Source organism: Mustela putorius, unplaced genomic scaffold (genome assembly GCF_011764305.1).
Source record: "Mustela putorius furo isolate JIRA1106 unplaced genomic scaffold, ASM1176430v1.1 tig00000281_pilon_pilon_pilon, whole genome shotgun sequence".
Taxonomy (NCBI): domain Eukaryota; kingdom Metazoa; phylum Chordata; class Mammalia; order Carnivora; family Mustelidae; genus Mustela; species Mustela putorius.
The window spans coordinates 3,562,700-3,584,539 of record NW_025421343.1 but is presented as its reverse complement, the minus strand read 5'-3'; the positions used below and the strand labels follow the sequence as shown (position 1 = coordinate 3,584,539).

The window sequence follows — 21,840 nt, the reverse complement described above, 5'->3', positions numbered from 1 at the left end:
TAAATGTAGCACCTAGTGTAGCATCTGCCAGGAACACAGTAAGAGCTTTAATACTTTTGGGTTGAAGAAACAATGAACATGAACTGAAAGCTTTTGTCACCTTAAGAAAAACAAAACAACCAAACTTTGGTTTTATATGCTTTGGAATAAATATACACAGGGAATGCAACGTATGTAGTTTCCTATCTGGTTTTTCCCCCACACTCAATTCAAGATAAATTTTACATGGAATCTAGAGTTTAAAGTCAGCATATAAAATGAAAAACCATACAGCACTGAAATTACCCCACTAAGGTTCCTTTTTTTTTTTTTTTTTAAAGATTTTATTTATTTGACAGAGAGAGAGAAATCACAAGTAGGCAGAGAGGCAGGCAGAGAAAGGAGGAAGAAGGCTCCCCGCGGAGCAGAGAGCCCAACACGGGGCTCGATCCCAGGACCCTGGGATCATGCCCTGAGCTGAAGGCAGAGGCTTTAACCCACTGAGCCACCCAGGTGCCCCCCCACGAAGGTTCCTTAAGAAGGTACCATGTTGAAACTGACATCCTATTGGCTTCACAACTCCACCAGAGAGTACTTTCTCCCTTTGGCTCGCAGCGAATCACTGCGCCTGTTTCTGAGCACCTGATGAAGAACGTGGCTTATGTTTAGAAGCCATGTTATAACAAAAAGACACTTTAGTTCTAGAATCATTCTCAGGGAATCAAGATAAGCTGTTTAAACTATTATAAAAGGAAAATGAGGACAGTAAAGTTTGAGAAGAGAGGTTTCCCACCACCCATTTCAAATCCATCACAGTATGTTCACAGAGTATACAGATTACACACAACTCTTGTACCTTTCTAAAGATTTTATTTTTAAGTAATCTCTACACCCAACCTGGGGCTTGAACCCACAACCCAGAAATCAAGAGTTGCACGGTCCACTGACCATGCCACTGAGGGCATCCCAACTCTTGCCCTTTTAGCATATGTCTGTGCTGAAAGACATGCGCTTTCTCTTTTTTGTTAAATATATGTATTTGAACATGCTTAAGTTAAACACATGTATGACAAAATGCCAATGTATGCTAAATTTGTCATAGCTAAAAAGATTTCATTATAATCTATTCATTTGAGTTTATGCTATCTTAAAGTTTGTTTCCTGCTTTTTTTTTGGGGGGGGAGATTTTTTTTTATTTATTTATTTAAAGATTTTATTTATTTATTTGACACACAGAGAGAAATCACCAGTAGGCAGAGAGGCAGGCAGAGAAAGAGGGGGAAGCAGGCTCCCTGCTGAGCAGAGAGCCTGATGCAGGACTTGATCCCAGGACCCCAAGATCATGACCTGAGCTGAAGACAGAGGCTTAATCCACTGAGCCACCCAGGCGCCCTTTATTTATTTGTCAGAGAGAGCAAGCAAGCTAGTACACAATCAGGGGGAGTGGCTAGTGGAGAAAGAAGCAGGTGCCCCACTGAGCCTGATGTGGGACTCAATCCCAGGACCCTGGGATCATAACCTGAGCTGAAGGCAGACAGTCAACCACCTGAGCCACCCAGGCGTCCCTTCTGTTCTTGTTCTGTTATTTTGCAAATTTTATACACTCAACAGTAATCTGGAAAATAGATATCCAGTTTAAAAATTCTATTAGAGGGGCATCTGCGTGGCTCAGTTGGTTGGGCAACTGCCTTCGGCTTGGTCATGATCCCAGAGTCCCAGAACGGAGTCCTGGGTCCCCGTCTTCTGTCGGGCTCCCTGCTCAGCGGGGAGTCTGGTTCTCCCTCTGACTCTCCCTTCTCTTGTGCTCTTTCTCATTGTCTTTCAAACAAATAAAATCTTTAAAAAAATTCAATTAGTGTTTTTCCAGTAGTATCTTTTTTAGCATTTTTTTATTGAGGTAAAATATACATAAATTTTGCCACTGTAACCATTTTTAAGTGTATAGTTCAGTGGTTTTAGGTACATTTACACTGATGTGCAACGATCATATCATGCATCTCCAGAATTCACACATTTTCACAAACCAAAATTGTAACTATTAAATGGTAATTCCCTTTTCCTCCTCCCCTCAACCCTTGATAACCACTGTCCTACTTTGTCTCTATGAATTTGACTACTCTAGGTACCTCATTTAAGTAAAATCTTAGAATATTTGTCCCTTTGTGATTAGCTTACTCACTTAGCACAGTATCTTCAGTGTTCATCAACAATGTAGCATGTGCCAAATTTCACCCTTTTTAAAGCTGAATAATATCCCACTGCATATATGTATCACATTTTATGTATTTATTCATCAGCTGATAGACATTTGAGTTGTATCCACATTTTGGCTATTGTGAATAATGTTGCTATGAACATGAGCACACAAACATTTATTCAAATCCCTGCGTTCAATTCTTTTGGGTATATGTTAGCTCATATAGTAATTCCATGTTAAACATTTTTAATGTTTTGTTTGTTTGTTTGTTTGTTTGTTTGTTTGTTTTTTTGAGAGAGAGAGCATGTGCACAGTGGGGGAAAGAGGAGAGAGGAGAGAGAGAACCTTAAGCAGGCTCCATGCCCAGCAGGGAGCCTGTTGCCGGGCTCGATCTCATGACCCCGAGATCATGACCTGGGCCAAAATCAAGAGTCCGACACTTAACCGACTGAGCTACCCAGGTACTTCTCTATGTTTGACTTTTTCAGGTATCACAATACTCTCTGTAGTGGCTACATCCTTTTAAATTCCCACCAGCAATACACATGGGTTGCAATTTCTCCCCCTGACCAAGCCTTGTTATTTTCTGTTTGATATCAGCCCTCCTACTGGATATGGAATGGTATCTCACTGTGGTTTCGACTTGCCTTTCCTCTATGACTAATAATGTACAGCATCTTTTTAATGGCTTTTTTTGCCATTTGTGTATCTGTATTGGAAAAACATTTATTCGGATCCTGTGCCCATTTTAAAATAAGACTGTTGGCTGTTGTTGAGTTATTAAGAGTTCTTCATATATAATGAATATTAATCCCCTATCAGATACATGATTGCATTTTGCTCTAATTCTGTGAATTACCTTTTTATCCTGTTGATAGATTTTTGATACACAAAAGTTTTAACTTCTCATAAATTCCAATTTCTTTCTTTTGTTGCCTGTGCTTCTGATAATGTATTAGTTTTATAAGAACTTCTTATTCTTTTATTTTTATTTTTTTTTAAGATTTTTTTAATTTATTTGCCAGAGATAGAGAGAGAGTACACACAAGCAGGTAGAGAGGCAGGCAGAGGCAGCGAGAGAAGCAGGCTCCCCGCCGAGCAAGGAGCCTGATGTGGGACTCGATCCCAGGACCTTGGAATCATGACCTGAGCCGAAGGCAGCGGCTTAACCAACTGAGCCACCCAGGCGTCCCAGAACTTCTTATTTTTTTAAAGATTTTATTTATTTATTTGACAGAGAACACAAGTAGGCAGAGAGGCAGCCGGGGGGCGGGGGGAAGCAGGCTCCCCACTGAACAGAGAGCCCCATGTGGGGCTCGATCCCAGGACCCTGGGATCATGACCTGAGCCCAAGGCAGAGGCTCTAACCAACCCACTAAGCCACCCAGGCGCCCCATAAGAACTTCTTTAATCTATCTGATCACCAAATCATGAATAAAATAAGACTTCTTTGGTCTTTTCTATCAAACACAAAGGATATAATTAAACTGTGTTTTGTTCTCATGTTTTTCATTCCAAAATTAACTTTTGACATTTTTTGTTCGTCTTGTAACTAAAATTTCTATTTAGGTGAGTGTTATGTTAACCTGGCTTCAAAGTTCACCACTGCTTCATTACTCTTTCTGGAGCTCTTCATTTAGAGCCACCTCTTCAGGTGGATGAGTCTTCAAATTAATTTTTTAAGAAAGTATGAAGGCTTCCTACAGAGAGACTCATTTTAGACCTAAAAACACCAGCTAAATTAAAGTGAGGGGGTGGAGAAACCCTTAATAGGCAAATGGATGTCAAAAAAAAAGTTGGAGCAACAATACTTATATTGGACATACTAGACTTTTTTGTTCTTATACTGTTTTTATCCTGCTTTGGTATCAAGGTAGTACTGGACTCATGGAATGATTTTGAATGTGTTCCCTCTCCTCTATTATTTTAAGATTTTGATAAGATTGTCATTATTATTTTTTCTTAATGTTTGATAGAATTCACCAATGAAACCATGGGGTCTTGGGCTTTTCTGTGCTGGGAGAGTTTTGACTCCTAATGTAACTCTCATGCTTATTATTGGTCTAAGATTTCCTACTTTTGGGATTCAAGATTCACGATGCAATCTTGGTAATTCGTGCATTATTAGAAGTTATCTGGTTGTATATTTCTAAGTTATCTGATTTGTTAGTATATAATTATTTAAAATAATCTGTTTTCACACTGTATTTCTGTGGTTATCTATTGTTTTCTCTTCCATTTCTCATTCTGGTTTTCGGGACTTTTCTCCCCCCCGCCCACCTTAGTTGATGTAGTTAAAGCATTGCCCATTTTGTTATTCATTTACATATTTTTGAAAATCTGGTCATAACTTTCAACATTATGTGATTGTTTATTCTGGTCTCTATTTTAATTATCTCTGATTTTTCTTTGTTGTTTCCTCCCTCTACTAAATTGCAGCTACATTTATTCTTTTTCTAGTTCCTTGGGGTGTGATGTTAATCTTTTCCCCTTAACGTCACAAGCATTTATGACATAAATTTCACTCTAACATCTGCTTTTGCTGCATCCCATTGGTTTTGGAATGTTGTGTTTTCTTTTTCTTTTGTCTTGAGACATATTTTGATTTGCATTTGATTTCTTATTTGGCCCAATGCTATAGAGTCAAATTGGGTGTTAATATTTATTAACATTGGTTAATAAATAATTGGCCAAATAGGGTGTTAATATTTATTAATATTGGCCCACTGCTATGGGGCATAGGGTGTTAATACTTACATATTCAATATTTCATATTTATATTGTAGATTTCCAGCTTTGTTTTATTGTTGATATTTAGTTTTATAACATCATGGCTGGAAAATACACTTGGTATATTTCAGTCATCTTAAATCTGTAATATTTGTTATATTTCTTTTCAAGTGATTTAACCAGGGAATTTTTCTGTGTGTATTTAAAGAAAATGTGTATTCTGTTTTTCTTGGGTGGAATATGTTATATAGATATTTTAGAACCATGTATTCTGAAGTATGCTTCAAGTAAAAAAGTGTTCTTGATGAAAAAAAATAACTTTAACGGAGGTTACTCATTTAAAATAAAGCATATCAGAGGGGAGATGGGTTGGGGGTGTTCGGTGAAGTAAGTGAAGGGGATTAAGATGATGAGCACTAAATAATGATGTACAGAATTGTTGAATTACTATGTTTTACTCCTGAAACTAATATAACACTGTGTGTTAACTACACTGGAATTAAAATTTAAAACCCAATAAAAAAAAAGTATGAAGGCAGAGTATGCTTTGAGTTCCTATGTATTTGTGAAAATCTCTCTGTTGCCATATTGCTTGAAAACTACGCACTTGGGTCTATAAATCCTTCAATTATAACAATTTCTGCACTAAATACATATTTTGCTTCATTTATTTCTCACATTTACAATCTGGATCTGGATATCTGTTTTTTTCCCCAGATGTGGTAAGTTTTCAGCTATTTCTTTGAATTAATTTTCTGCTCCCTTTTTCTTCTGAGAGCCCTATAATATGAGTGTCATGCTTATTAGCATCATCAAGTTCCCCTAACCTCCTATTATCACTGTTTTTTCTATCTTCTGTTCAGCTTGATTGCTTTCTATTACTCTGTGTTCCACTGCTCACTGATCCATTCTTCTGTGTTCTCTAGTCTACTATTTTTTCTCTAGTCTATTTTTTTTTCTCTCTCTAGTGTATTTTTAATTTGTTATTGAGTTCATCAATGATTCTTTTTTTTTTTTTACATTTTCTCCTTGTTGAGAATCTCACTGAGATATGGCTCTCTTTTCTCAAGTTCAGTGACTATCTTTATTAACATTACTTTATATTTTCTATCAGGCATATTGCTTATCTTCATTTTGTTTAGCTCTCTTGCTGTGATTTTTGTCCTTTTCTTTCATTTGGGACATATTCCTCTATCTCCCTTTTTCTAATTGTTTCTCTGTGTTAGAAAAGTCAGCTGCGGGGGGCCTGGGTGGCTCAGTTCATTGAGAGTTTGCTTTCAGCTCAGGTCGTGATCCCAGGGGCCTGGGATTGAGCCCCGCAATCAGGCTCCCTACTCAGTGGGGAGCCTGCTTCTCCCTCTTCCACTTCCCCTGCTTGTATTCCCTCTCTCGCTGTCTCTCTGTCAAATAAATAAATAAATAAATAAAATCTTAAAAAAAAGAAAGAAAGAAAGGTCAGCTATATCTCCTGGTCTTGATAGTGGCCTTATGAAGAAGAGGTCCTGTAGTGCCATGCAGTGCAATGTCCCCTGTTCGCCAGAACCTGGCGCTTCAGGGGTAACTCCTCCAAGTATTGCATGGTCCTACTACTGGGATTTAGCCATGTTTGCCTTCAGTCCAGTCAGCTGCAATCGGTCTCTTTGCTTGTAGTGGGCAGGTTTAGACTCTATGCTGTTATGGGCCAGTCTGGGGCTGCCTTGTGATTGAGTTGGGTATGACCAGATGTCTGCTGGAGCTGCAGTTGCACTGAACTGCAGGGTGCTCTCCTTGTGTTGTTCCCTGAGAGGCTTTTGTTGGTGGGCAGGGCATGTAGTCAGACCAGATGTCTGCTCCCAGCCCAAAGGTGAACTGGTATTTATCTTCATCTCTACTCAGGGAGGGAATCACCTTGGAGTGGTTCTGGTCACTATTGGGGCTACTTGCACAATACCATGCTTCTGGTGCTACTTTCGATGGACTCTTGCCAAGGGTGGGTCAGATGGAACAAATTCTCAGGAGAATGTGGGGGCAGGACACATTGTTAGCAATGCTAGGTATGTGTTGGTACGCTTGTGGGAGAAGACCTGGCACCTTTGGGAGAACTCCCACTGAGAGCAGTTTGGATGTAGCAGATCCGTGGGAGCACAACATGGGAGTGGGGGATCCTATTAACAAAGCTAGGTGGAGAGCATTCATGCTTCTTCAGCAAATATGCGGGATTGTGGATGGGGAAGAAAAATGGCACTGGCTCTTTCGTTCTTGGAGAAATCTAAAGATCCTTGCTCCTACTGCATACCTGAGATTGGTAAATAGATCTTCTGATGTACTCTCGGCATTTTTCCAAACTACTGCTTCTATACTGTATCTCAGAAGGGCTGTTGTGCTGTTCCTTTAAAAGCAGGGACTCAATTTCCTATTGCCCTATGGCTATCCCAAAGCAGAGCCAGTTTATTTTTGAAGTTCCTGGTGTTAAGCCCCAGTGATTGTGAAAACTCTAGAATGGTATTCATACCATTGCTGGGTCATAGGATAGTTCTATTTTTCACTTTTTGATGAACCCCATACAGTCTTCCAGAGTGGCTGCACCAGTTGGCATTCCCATCAAAAGTGCACAAGGGTTCCTCTTTCTCTACATCCTCATGAATACCTGTTGTTTCCTGCTGTTGATTTTAGCTATTCTGACAGGTGTGAGGTGATCTCTCATTGTAGTTTTTGTTTGTTTGTTTGTTTGTTTTTTAAAGATTTTATTTATTTATCAGAGAGAGAGAGGGAGAGAGAGCGAGCACAGGCAGACAGAAAGGCAGACAGAGGCAGAGGGAGAAGCAGGCTCCCTGCCGAGCAAGGAGCCCGATGTGGGACTCAATCCCAGGACGCTGGGATCATGACCCGAGCCGAAGGCAGCTGCTTAACCAACTGAGCCACCCAGGTGTCCCTCATTGTAGTTTTGATTTGCATTTATCTGATGATCAGTGATGTTAAGCATCTTTTGATGTGTCTGTTGGTCATCTGCATATCCTCTTTGGAAAAATGTCTATTTGTGTCTTTTACCCATTTTTAGTTGGATTACTCATTTTTGGGGGTTGAGTTTTATAAGTTCTTTACATACTTTGGATACTAATTCTTTATCAGATATGTCATCTACAAATATCTTTTTCCATTCCATAGTTTGCCTTTTAGTTTTGGTGATTGTTTCCTTCCCTGGGCAGAAGCTTTGTATTTTGACATAGTCCCAATAGTTTATTTTTTATTTTGTTTCCCTTGCCTCACAAGACATATCTAGAAAGAAGATGGTATAGCTAATGTCAAAAAAATTACTTTACTGCCTATATTCCGTTCTAGGATTTTTATGGTTTCATGTTTCACATTTAGGTCTTTAATCTATTTTGAATTCATTTTTGTATATGGTTTAAGAAAGTGTTCCAGTTTCATTCTTTCACATGTTACTGTCCAGTTTTACCAATACCATTTACTGAAGAGACTGTCTTTCTCCCATTGGATATTCTTTCCTGCTTTGTTGAAGTTTAACTGACAATGTAATTGAGGCTTCATTTCTGGGTTTTCTATTCTGTTCCATTGATCTATGTGGTTATTTACGTGCCAGTACCATACTGTTTCGACTACTCTAGCTTTGTAATATAACTTGAAGTCTGGAATTGTGATGTCTCCAGCTTTGTTTTTCTTTTTCAAGGTTGCTTTTTGGCTATCTGGAGTCTTTTTTGGTTCCACACAGATTTTAGAATTGCTTGTGTTAGCTCTGTGAAAAATGCTACTGGCATTTTGTTAGGGATTGCACTAAATGTGTAATTTGCTTTGGGTAGTATAGACATTTTAATAGTATTTGTTCTTCCAGTCCATGAGCATGGAATGTCTTTCCATTTCTTTGCATCATCTTCAATTTCAGAGTATAAGTCTTTCAACTCTTTGGTTTGGTTGATTGCTAGGTATCTTACTGTTTTTTTTTTTTTTTAAGATTTTATTTATTTATTTGACAGAGAGAAATCACAAGCAGACGGAGAGGCAGGTAGAGAGAGAGGAAGGGAAGCAGGCTCCCTGCTGAGTAGAGAGCCCGATGCGGGACTCGATCCCAGGACCCTGAGATCATGACCTGAGCCGAAGGCAGCGGCTTAACCCACTGAGCCACCCAGGCACCCGGTATCTTACTGTTTTTGGTGCAACTGTAAATGAGACTGATTCCTTATTTTCTCTTTCTTTTACTTCATTACTGCTGTATAGAAATGCAACAGATTTCTGTATGTTGATTTTGTATTCTGTGACTCTACTGAATTTATCAGTTCTAGCAGTTTTTTGGATTTCTGTATATAGTATCATGTCATCTGCAAACACTGAAAGTTTGACTCCTTCCTTGCTCATTTGAATGTTTTTTATTTCTTTTAGTCATCTGATTGCTGTGGCTAGGACTTCCAGTACTACACTGAATTAAAGTGGAGAGCGTGGACATCCCTGTCATGTTCCTGCCCCAGAAGAAAAGCTCAGTTTTTCCCCACTTAGGATGGTATCAGCTGTGGGTTTTTCACACATGGTCTTTAGTACGTTGAGGTATGCTCCCTCTAAACCTACTCTGTTGAGGGTTTTTATTGCGAATGGATGTTGTACTTTATCAAATGCTTTCTCTGCATCTATTGAAAATGATCATATGGTTATTATCTTTTATTAATGTGATGTATTGCATTCATGTAAATACTGAACCATCCTTGCAACCCAGGAATAAAACCCCATTAAGTGTATTTTTAAAATCATAGCCTTGGGGCACCTGTGTGGCTCAGTCGTTAAACCTCTACCTTCAGCTCAGGTCATGATCCCAGGGTCCTGGGATGAAGTTCCGCACTGGGTTCCCTGATGAGCAGGAAGCCTGTTTCTCCCTCTCCAGCTTCCCCTGCCTGTGTTCCCTTCTCTGCCAAATAAATAAATAAAATCATAGCCTTGCATGCCATGAAATTTCTTCTAGTTCCTGGTTATAGGCTTAATAATTAATCTTATCATTTGGTAATATCAGCATTTTGATGGTTCTTTTTTTCAGTAGCTTCACAGTGGGGAATTAGAAGCAGTTGTACCAGGCACTTTAACTTAGTTACAACTAGGTACTTGCTTGGTCCTCTTAAAGTTAACAACAAAAAAGTCTGCCTAAGACTAGGGAAAATTTCTCATTTGTGTGCTATTTCTACACATATCAAGATATCTATTGATAAATCATGAAAAAAAATTGTATCTAAACTGAAACAAGTCATCTCCTGTGGACCACCCTAAATGTTATGGCATCAACCAAAACCCCACACCACACCAACTCAGTATTCTTATCTTAAAATCCCCACAAAAACTATTTACTGAATTCCTGCATGGGGTGCTATTCATTTTCTAAATCTGCAGTTACCCTGTGATGATCTCACAGGGGGTGCTATGGGATATTTTAAGATTCCACGGAAACAACAGTGATAACTGGTACCTAGTACAGTGCACAAGCTACTGGCCCAAAGGAGTTCAAAGTTTCAGTATCAGATAGTACCATATTCCTTTCAATGCTGTTGTATCTCTGCAAAGCTGGATTTTTGACAGTTTCTGTAGTAAAAGCAACAAATAACTATGATTGTGTAAAATTTCATCTCAAGGTTTGAGAAGCTATACAGTGTTCTAACAGCTGCACATACTGCATTGGTAAGTAACTAGTTATTTAAGAACAAAGTAAAGTATTTTCTTTCAAAACACAAAACTAAAAGGAAATGCCTAATATTTTTGTTTAAATTGTTAGATCAAAACAGTAAGTATTTATGTCTTAATAACTTACAGCACTTAAAAAAAACACTTCTTATGTTCATATGTATTCTACATGATGATAAGAAAAAAAAATCACCAAAAGGGCACTGTGAACATAAAAAACTTGGAAACCTTCCTCTGAAATAAAGTCCACTAACCTAAACAAACAATTATCCATATAATTTTCATTAAATACTTATTAAATGTTTATATATACATAACACATCTCACCAAATAACACATTTCTTTGAACTAGAGACTGAGGCATAAAAAGCTCCATATTTCACACTAAAGGATTATGTCACTGAGCTTTCATATGTCATTCTAGAATTAACCAGCCAATCCACAAGTAAAATTTCAAAAAATAAAATTCTGAATAATTTATGCATAATACCTGAGTGTGAGCTCTCAATGGTGGTATCTGATCTGGAATCCAGAGATGGAGGAATTTGTTTCAATTGTGGAACATAGTACATCCTCGTACTACCAGGAGGCTTATATGGCAACAGTGAAGGCTGGGCTAAAGAGAGAAAGATCAGAAAAATTAATAAGAAAAGATTTATTAATTCACTGAATAATACTGAGTGCTTTTCATGTGCCAAGCAGTGTACAAGATTCTTGGGAAAGATCAGGGTGCCTAGCTGGCTCAGTCGGAAGAGCATGTAACTCTTGATCTCAGGTTTGTGAGTCTAAGCTCCACATGGGAGTGTAGAGATTATTTAAATAAATAAACTTTAAAAAAAAGTGTTAGGATATATCAGTGAACTAAAACAGAAAAATATCTCTGCTTTCAAGAAGAGCTAGCATTCTAGAGGAAGGAGGTATATGTAACAAAGTAATAATTTGATTATCATAGAGGAGATTTATATATATATATTATATATATATGGTTTTGTCTCTGTGAAGTCAAGGGAAACAAAAAAGTGTAGAGAGGAGGGGAAATTTTAAACAGAAAAAATAGGCTATTGCCTCCACTTCTATTTGGTCATTACTGTAGTCACTGTAGGAATATTGATTTATTAATTTTCTTTCTCTACCAGTGTATATAATGTTTGATAATGATGGTTATATTCACCAGTTAGGTGAAAGGCTACAAAAAAACTAAGTAATAACAAGTGGGTAGAATTACAATGGACCGAGAGCAAGAATGGCTGTCATGCAGAGCTGGAGAATTCTGAGACAGAGAAGTGGCTTTTCAAAACTCCTGACAACTTTGTTTGGATGCAATAGTTTTAAGGTTACTTTGGCCTGGCTGCTTATGGGGAAAGAAGTGACTACACAGCAAATAATGGTTATTCTTAAGAAAGAAAAAAAAAGATTAGAGAAGGATAAAGAAGAAAATTCAACTATAAAATTTATTTCTTCAAAACCTTGGAAAATAGAAACAAAAATATACATATATTATTCTGAATTTGGTAATTTATGTATTGAGCACAGTCATGTGTTTAACATATTATTCTTTGTAAGTTAAAATGTTTTCATACAAAAAAAATCCCACAAGGGATGCGTGGGTGGCTCAGTCAATTAAGCCGCTGCCTTCAGCTCAGATCATGATCCCAGGATCCGGGAATCAAGTCCGGCATTGGGCTCCTTCCTCGGCAGGGAGCCTGCTTCTCTCTCCGCTTCTACCTGCCACTTTGACGGCTTGTGTGCTCTCTCTCTGACAAATAAATAAATAAAATCTTAAAAAAAAAAAAAACCCATAAAATTTTACTTTTAAATACACAGTATTAAAAACACTATTTTATCAGTAGGCCAAATGACATTCATCCTTTATAGGAATCCTTTCTCCTAGATCCTGTATGCCAAGATGAAAACATAAATTATGGCCTCTATATAAATAGATGCATTTGATGTAGGGGTTTAAAACATATTTTCATTTCCCCTCTTATGCTTCTGGCATCACCATAAGAACAATATAACCCAGGACAGACATTGTTCCACTAGCTGGGGTTTCAGAACAAGGCTTAGCGTACAGACCTAAGCCATTTCTGTAGCCTGAAGCCAAACTCTGATTCACAAAACCCATGAGTGGAAAAAGCAAATGTTTATTGTTACAAAGCCCATATTTGGGAGGTTGTTTCACAGTATCATTGTGGCATTAGGTAACTGATATACAAGGGTGTTCTTGGTGATATTTATTAAACTGTAGATTTGGGGGTTTTTTTTTCACCATAAAAATGTGTAAGAATTATAACCATCTTAACATACAAGTGTACTTGTTTAAATTAAATTCAGTCAAAGTTATATGGTGAATCAAGAAATTTTCTTTATATATTTAGGCATACCCCATCTTTATCTACAGACCTTTTTGCATAAGGAGGAAAACTTAAATATTTTGAGAAGACTTTGTGCAAACTATTAAACTTAAGTTAGTAATTTAACTCTCATTTGAAGGAAGAATGGGAACTTAATTATTAATTTTCCTGCTATTGGTCTGAAAAAGAAAATAAAATGCTCTATTTTGAATGTTATATAGTATAAATACCACGTACTACCACTCTCACAGCACATGAACACTCTAAATGTAGACCTTAGGGTTGAGGTCACCAGCTGTTCATCAAAATCTACTTCTTTATCCTCAAAATCATAGCTAAACCATTTCCTAGCTAGAAGAAAGTGATCTGAGCCACTTCCAGGCCTAGGACATGGGGTTCTCCATGCTTTTTTGGGTCCCTTCTAGTTGACTGTGATGGTGAATACAAGGAAATTATGGATTCTGTGTTTTAAAGACAGCAGGGCCACAGTCAACCTGGGTTCCTCGTCATTGATTTATAAGCAACAGACTGGTATTGTGCTTGTACTATTACATATTTTCATCTATTTATTACAGTATGTTAACATTTAATATAATACAAAATGGCAATACTTCATCTGCTGGCCTGAAACCAGACATCCATAGGTTTTTTTTTTTAATTTTTTATAAACATATTTTTATCCCCAGGGGTACAGGTCTGTGAATCGCCAGGTTTACACACTTCATAGCACTCACCAAAGCACATACCCTCCCCAATGTCCATAACCCCACCTCCCTTCTCCTAACCCCCCTCTCCCCAGCTACCCTCAGTTTGTTTTGTGAGATTAAGAGTCACTTATGGTTTGTCTCCCTCCCAATCCCATCTTGTTTCATTGATTCTTCTCCTACCCACTTAAGCCCCCATGTTGCATCACCACTTCCTCATATCAGGGAGATCATATGATAGTTGTCTTTCTCTGCTTGACTTATTTCGCTAAGCATGATACGTTCTAGTTCCATCCATGTTGTCGCAAATGGCAAAATTTCATTTCTTTTGATGGCTGCATAGTATTCCATTGTGTATATATGCCACATCTTCTTGATCCATAGTTTTTAAATTTTTATGAACTAATTCATTAAGTATCATGAGATAAAAATAAATAAACCACAAGCAGCCTGAGTCCCACATAAGTTATCTCCACTAGAAATTAAGGCAAAAACATGCCACATTCCTTTCACAGCCATGTAAATAAAAGATGGATAAAATCATGTAGAATCCTAATGTTTAAAACTAAAATTAGGTTTTCTTTCCAGGAGTCCACAAACTGAGGGGTTTTTTTTTTATTTAATTTTATTTTTTCAGTGTTCCAAGATTGATTGTTTATGCACCTCACCAAGTGCTCCCTGGAATATGTGCCCTCTTTAATACCCACCACCAAGCTCACCCAAGCCCTCAAAATCCTCAGTTTGTTTCTCAGAGTCCACAGTCTCTCATGCTTCATCTCCCCTCCAATTTACCCAAATTCACTTTTCCTTTCCTTCTCCTAATGTCCTCCTGAGGGTTTTAAAGAGGAGGGGGGTGGTGGGATGGGTTAGCCTGGTGGTGGGTGTTAAGGAGGGCATGTACGGCATGGAGCACTGAGTTTTATACACACACAATGAATCATGGAACACTACATCAAAAACTAATGAGCCAAGATGTCCTTCAACAGACAAATAGATAAAGAAGATATGGTCCATATACACAATGGAATATTATGCCTCCATCAAAAGGATGAGTACCCAACTTTTGTATCAACATGGATGGGACTGGAAGAGATTATGCTGAGTGAAATAAGCAGAGAGAGTCAAGTATCATATGGTCTCACTTACTTGTTGAGCATAAGGAATAACACAGAGGACACTGGGAGAAGAAGGGAGTTGGGGAAATCAGAGGGGGGGACAAAGCATGAGAGACTGTGGACTCTGAGAAACAAACTGAGGGTTTTGGAAGGGAGGAGGGTAGGGGTTGGGTGAGCCTGGTGGTGGGTATTAAGGAGGGCATGTACTGCATGGAGCACTGGGTATTGGTGCATAAACAATGAATCTTGGAACACTGAAATAATAAAAGTTTAAACAAAGACTAATAATGTATTGTATGGTGACTAATATAACATAATAAAAATAAATTAAAAATATAAATAAATAAATAACATTGGATTTTTTTTTACTTCAAAGACCCCCTCACAAATTTCTGAGATCATTTCATATAGAAGTTGGTAATATGACCTAAAATGTAATCACATTCTCTTACCATCTGTGCCATGAGGATGAGTAATCTGTTGGCCTGAAGATGATGAAGCAAATTTGACAGGAACTTTGCCCACCTTTGGGGTACTGGGCTCTGGAATTTCAAGTCCACGATCATCACCATTAATAAAAATCTCAGATGAGAACATGGTTTTTCCTGGACTTTCTGTTGTTATCTGAGTGACTGCATCAGATGACAATTTTCCAGGAAAAGCAGAAAATGGGGTCTTAATCTCCTCTGATGGTCTGAACAAAAAGGAGAAAAGACACAGAAGGTAATATCTGTGGCTTACCGAATACTGTAATCTCTTTCCAAAGGCAGATTCAAGGAACATTATGTGGAGATACATCAATCTCAAATGGCTAAGTATTTCAGCAGTACCCTTTGCTATCTTAAATACTTACAATGAAATCATGCATGAGTTTACTTTATTCATTTAAAAATCTATTTTAAATTTCAACTTAGAATGCTACTGTACAATTTAGGAAATGGTACTTTCCAGTTGAAGTAAAAATATAATCATTTTTTAAAAATTACTAGACATCAGGACGCCTGGGTGGCTCAGTTGCTTAAGCAGCTGCCTTCGGCTCGGGTCATAATCCCAGCGTCCTGGGATCGAGTCCCACATCGGGCTCCTTGCTCAGCAGGAAGCCTGCTTCTCCCTCTGCCTCTGCCTGCCATTCTGTCTGCCTGTGCTCGCTCTCTCCCCCTCTCTCTCTCTGATAAAAAAAAAAAAAATTACTAGACATCTACAATAAATTAAGGGACTGTGCTAAATGCATAGAGTGTACAAAAATAGAGACTTGCCTCAAGAAGCTTATTGTCAGTGGGGGAACCAGAGGTATTTAAGATTGTAATTATGTACTAATATTTTAGAGAATTAATACTAAAACAGAATAGAGTAAATAAATGATTTTTAAAATAAGAGAATACAAATCTTCTTTACAGAAGAATTTCCAAAAAATATATGCAGATACCTCCTCATCCAAGGAGGTGAAGATTAATCTTTCCCTTCTTCCTTGAGTATGGGCTGGACTTATTAACTGGATTCCAAAGAACAGAGTAATAAAAAGTGATAAATAGTAACTTTACAGTAGAGAAACCTAACAAACACCATATTATTCAAGTCATCACCAGTGTTGTGTGGATGTCACATACTCTCTGCTGGGATGTGAAAACAAGGGTACCCTAAGGGTATTTTTTTCATAACCCATAATTCCATCTAATCATGCAAAAAACAATCTAAACTCAGATTGACCAATATTCCTCAAAACTGTCAAAATCATGAAAAATAAGGAAATGAGGAACTGCCATTGACAAGAGGAGACGAAAGATGTACAATAGCTAACCAAAGGGAATGTGATATGCACTGGGTCCTGGAACCAAAAAAAAAAGTTATTGATGGAAAAAATGTGAAACATAAATAAAATCTGGAGTGTAGTTAATAGTAATGTACAAAGTTGGCTTCTTAATTCTGACAAATGTACATTATAGTAATGTAAGATTACTATACATAATAATAATTATTATTATATTATTATATAATAATTAATAATATAACTAATAATATTATATCTATAATATATTATAGATATATATTATACTCTATTATGTTTGTATCTTTTTTGTGGTCTAAAATTGCTCAAAAATAACAAGTTATTGAGGTACCTGACTGGCTCAGTCATTTAAGTGTCTGACTCTTGATTTCAGCTCAGGTCATGATCTCAGAGTCATGGGATTGAGCCCTGCACTCAGCGGAGAGTCTGCTTAGGAGTCTCTCTCTTTTTCCCTCTTCCCTCTACCCCTTCCCCTGCTCACACAGATACTCACTCTCTCTCTCAAATTAATATTTTTTGAAAATAAGAAATTGAAAGTTATTCTTTTAAAAATAGAGTAATATTGTATTATTTTGAAGTAATAGTTATATCACAAAAGAGAAGAACTTTTGGGGCACCTGGGTAGCTCAGTGGGTTAAGCCTCTGCCTTCAGCTCAGGTCATGGTCTCAAGGTCCTGGGATCAAGCCCCACATGCTTTTCCCCTCTCTCTGCCTGCCTCTGTGCTTACCTGTGATCTCTCTGTCAAACAAATAAATAAAATATTAAGGAAAAAAAAAAAAGAGAAGACCTTCTGAATTTCTACCTTCTGCCTTCACTAATTGAAAAGGACAATTAGGAGAAAAGAAAATAATAGGCTAATCTCCTTTATGGGTATAAAATCAAGAATCCTAAACCAAATCCAAACAAAATCATAAACAAAATCCAAAACTAAATGGATGTACGTGAATTCCTACCAAGATAGTTTACTCCTGGAATGCAAGGTGAGTTAACACTCAAGAATCAATCAATATGATTCACCACATCAATAAAATAAATGAGAAAATGCATATGACCATATAAATATAGTCAAATATAAATACAAATATATTGATATATCTATATAGATATATATATTGATATATACAAATATATCAATACAAATATATTGATAAAACTCATTAATTATTTAGATAAAAACTCATAGCAAAGGGAAACCACAAAAAACTTTAGAGCAACCATCCTATTTATACTGAAATGAAGAAAATGTTCACTGTGAGATTAGGAACAAAATAAGGATGCCAATTCTTACCATTTCTGTTCAACTTTAGTAAAGGTCTTAAATGGCATTAGCAGGAAGTCAGGAAAAAGAAATGAGAGACAGAAGGATAACAAAGGAAGAAATAATATTGTCATTGTTCATATTTGACATAATTAGGTACACAGAAAGTCCAAAACAATCTAAACATAACTCATTAGAATATAAGTAAGTTTTTAGGAAAGTTGACAGGAGATAAAATTTTTTAAAAATCTACTACTTTTCAGAAAAACAATCTGAGGGTTTTGAAGGGGTGGAGCCAGGTGGTGGGTATTATGAAGGGCATGTATTGCATGGAGCACTGGGTATGGTGCAAAAACAATGAATTCTGTTAAGCTGAAAAGAAATTAAAAAAAAAATCTACTACTTTTTTTGTATCAGAAAAATTATGGAAGCATCAGGAAACAGTATTATCTAATAAGCTAGAGAGGGGCATTTTGGAGATTATGGGCAGGGACAGAGTATAGGCAGACATACTCCACTGGGAAAGAGAAATCACTCCTGGGCTGGCATGATGAGGTGAAATCTAGCAGAATGCCAGCTAATTTTCCCCACAGGACACTTTTTTAGTATCAGGATGGTATGGGAGAACGGAAAGCTAAATCAGAAAAGTGGAGTGAAATCTCCTTCATAGTCATGGCACCAATAACAAACCAAGTCCCACTAGACAGAAGGGCCTGTAACAAACATCAGGTCTCCTCCTCAAGACATCTGCCAGATTCTGAACCTCAATAAGGCAGGAAGCTAAATAATTACAGCCTGAGGGAGAGAACTTTCAAACCTTAGGACATATTCCAGACTGACAATAAAAACCCAGAAGTGCCACCCCCAACAAGGGGGCTGATCCAGGAAAAGTAAAATCATCTCAATGTTTGAGTTCTTATGAGACAAATGTCTATTAAGAAAGTGTAACTACAGGGGCACCTGGGTGGCTCAGTGGGTTAGGGCCTCAGGTCATGATCCCAGGGTCCTGGGATTGAGCCCGGCATCAGGCTGTTTGCTCAGCAGGGAGCCTGCTTCCTCCTCTGTCTCTGCCTGCCTCTCTGCCTACTTGTGATCTCGGTCTGTCAAATAAATGAATAAATAAATCTTGGAAAAAAAAGAAAAGAAAGTGTAACTACAACAAATATATAGCTGGACTCCCCTTACATTTGCCATATTCTGAAGTTGCAAGAGCTGAACTCAAAACACCTGAGAGACTAAACTGAACATCTTGCTGTATTTACTTACTGAAGAGTTAAAGATCTGTCAGGCTTAAAGAAAAAATCCAGGGAGGCCACAGATCAGGAAAAATCAAAAGTATAATGAGTTGGGATGCCTGGGTGGCTCAGTCGTTAAGCCTCTGCCTTCAGCTCAGGTCATGATCCCAGGGTCCTGGGATTGAGCCCCCCATCGGGCTCACTGCTCAGCAGGAGCCTGCTTCTCCCTCACCCTCTGCCTGTTGCTCCCCCTACTTGTACTCTCGCTTTCTCTCTCTTTCTGTCAAATAAAAAAATAAATCTTAAAAAAAAAAAAAAGTTTAATGAGTCATTGCACTGCACCCCAGTGCTGACCCAGGAAAATTCCTGACATGACTAAAGTGATCAGCCACTGTATATGATCAGAGGAATAGGCAAATCCTCTGGCTGGAAAGTAACAGCATCCTCAGTCCCTATGATTTTTCAAATCTACAACATTTATTACATAATCAAAAATTACAAAATTTATCAAGCAGAAAAAAGTGACTAAGAGAAAAACAAAAACTTTTATAGAGGATTCAAGATATTGGAATTAGTGCAGAAAGAAGGACTTTAAAATGACTGTGAATATATTAAAAGATCAAATTATGGGGAATAATAGATAAAAATATAGGGCTTCTCATAAAAATTGGAATCTACCTTTTAGAATCAAATACAGAAAAAATTAAAAAAATAACAGAACACGTCCCCAGCAGACCTCAAGAAATACTAAACTTTCTAGGCTCAAATAAAACAATCCAACATGGTACAGAACTACAGGAAAGAATGAAGGTACATACACCTGTGTGTGTGTGTGTGTGTGTGTGTGTGTGTGTGTAACATACACAAGTACCTATTCATATACACTCATACAGATGCACCTTTTTATATATACTTGTATGTTCTATATTTCACATGAAAGAAAATAAGCAACAATGTCTTGTGGTGATTTATAAAAATGTAGAAAACAAACACATGAACAAAAGCAGGAGGAGGCAAATGGAGCTAAACTGTTATAAGCATATTTAATTATTCGGGGCACTGGGTGGCTCAGTCTGTTGAGCAGCCAACTCTTGATTTCAGCTCAGGTATGATCTCAGGGCTGCAAGAATGAGCCCTGCATGGGTTCTGTACTGGACGAGGAGCCTGCTTAAGATTCTGTCTCTCTGTCTCCCTCTCCCTCTGCCCTTCCCCACTCCCACCCAGACACTCTTTCTCTTAAAAAAAAAAAAAAAGACTCTTAAAAAAATTTTCATTTATTTATTTATTTATCTATTTATTTATTTGAGAGAGAGAGAAAGAAAGAGAAAGAGAAGCAGACTCCCTACTGAGCTCTGGAACCTTGATGTGAGGCTCAATCCCAGGACCTTGATATCATGACCTGAGCTGAGGGTAGATGCTTAAATGACTGAGCCACCCACGCACTCCTAAAGAGTCCTCATTGTTCATGAAGTAGAAAGAATACTAATTTAAAATGAATTGTAAAGTATTATCGTTAGAATAATCACTAAAAGAGTAATAGAAAAAAGTACAATAAAAAATGCAACAGGGGGGGGCGCCTGGGTGGCTCAGTGGTTAAGCCGCTGCCTTCGGCTCGGGTCATGATCTCAGGGTCCTGGGATCGAGCCCCGCATCGGGCTCCCTGCTCCGCGGGAAGCCTGCTTCCCTCTCTCTCTCTCTCAGCCTGCCTCTCTGCCTACTTGTGATCTCTGTCTGTCAAATAAATAAATAAAATCTTTAAAAAAAAAAAAAAAAAAAAAAAATGCAACAGGGGCACCTCTTCCCCACTTGTGTACTCTCTCATTATCTGTCTTTCTCTCAAATAAATAAATAAATAGATCTTTTAAAAAATCCAACAAAGGAGAGAACATGAAATAAAAATAATTGAAATAATAAAGGACACGGAAAACAAACAAATGAACAGCAAAACGGCAAACCTTAACACAATCATTTCAATGACTATATTGAATATAAATGACCTAAATATCCCAATTAAAATACAAATATTGACAAGATAAAAATAAATAAAACCAAACTATATGCTATTCACGAGATACACTTTAGCATAAGGTGACAGATATACTGAAAGTAAAAGGATAGAAAAAGATATACTAAGGAAATCCTAATAAATAAGCATTCTTTCTTTTTCTCCTCCTCCTGCCTTATTTTCCCCATCCTTTTATCTTTTCTTTCCTGAATGAAAAGTGGAGTGCTCCTTCATAGTCATGGCACCAATAACAAACCAAGTCCCACTAGACAGAGTGGAGAGAATAAATTAGGCACCTATATGGGGTAAGGCAACAAGTACCCAGAGTAAGGTAACAGAGCCTCTTTAGTGTAAGGAGTAAAAGAGTAAAACAAAACAACAACAACAACAACAAAACCAAGTAAAAGAGCAGCCTAATACAAGGTATCATAATCTAATAAGGGCAAGGAGAGAATCTGGAGGCGTGGCCTGATATAAAATATCAGAGCCTAATAAGGATGGGAAAGGTTTCCATGGAAAGGCAGATCCAGCTCGGCATGTGGACTGATCCCAAACAGAATGAAGAAGGTGTCTCTAGAGTGGGCGCCCCACTCTAGAGAAACAGGGAACCTGAATGTTCATAGCAGTTATATTCCTAATAGTAAAAAAACTGGCAACAACACAAATGTCCTTTACAGGATAAACTGTGATATATTCATACATTAGAATACTACTTAGCAATTAAAAAAAAACTATTGATACATATAATAATTCATATTAATCTCCAGGTCATTAGGCTGAGTAAAAAGAGTTAATCCCAAAGGTTACATGCTATATATGATTCC

At 37.6% G+C, this 21,840-nt stretch overlaps 1 protein-coding gene across 7 annotated transcripts in view; it reads right to left on the bottom strand.

The window, feature by feature from the left end:
- ALMS1 (ALMS1 centrosome and basal body associated protein) overlaps nt 1-21,840 on the bottom strand; it is a 197,324-nt gene that overhangs the window by 62,581 nt on the left and 112,903 nt on the right. For all 7 annotated transcript variants that reach the window (XM_045079016.1, XM_045079011.1, XM_045079013.1 and 4 more), the window contains 2 exons: nt 15,184-15,425; nt 11,049-11,174 (listed from right to left, as the gene is read on the bottom strand). In XM_045079016.1, the coding sequence (XP_044934951.1) occupies nt 11,049-11,174; nt 15,184-15,425 (368 nt within the window). The remainder of the gene's footprint in view (nt 1-11,048; nt 11,175-15,183; nt 15,426-21,840) is intronic.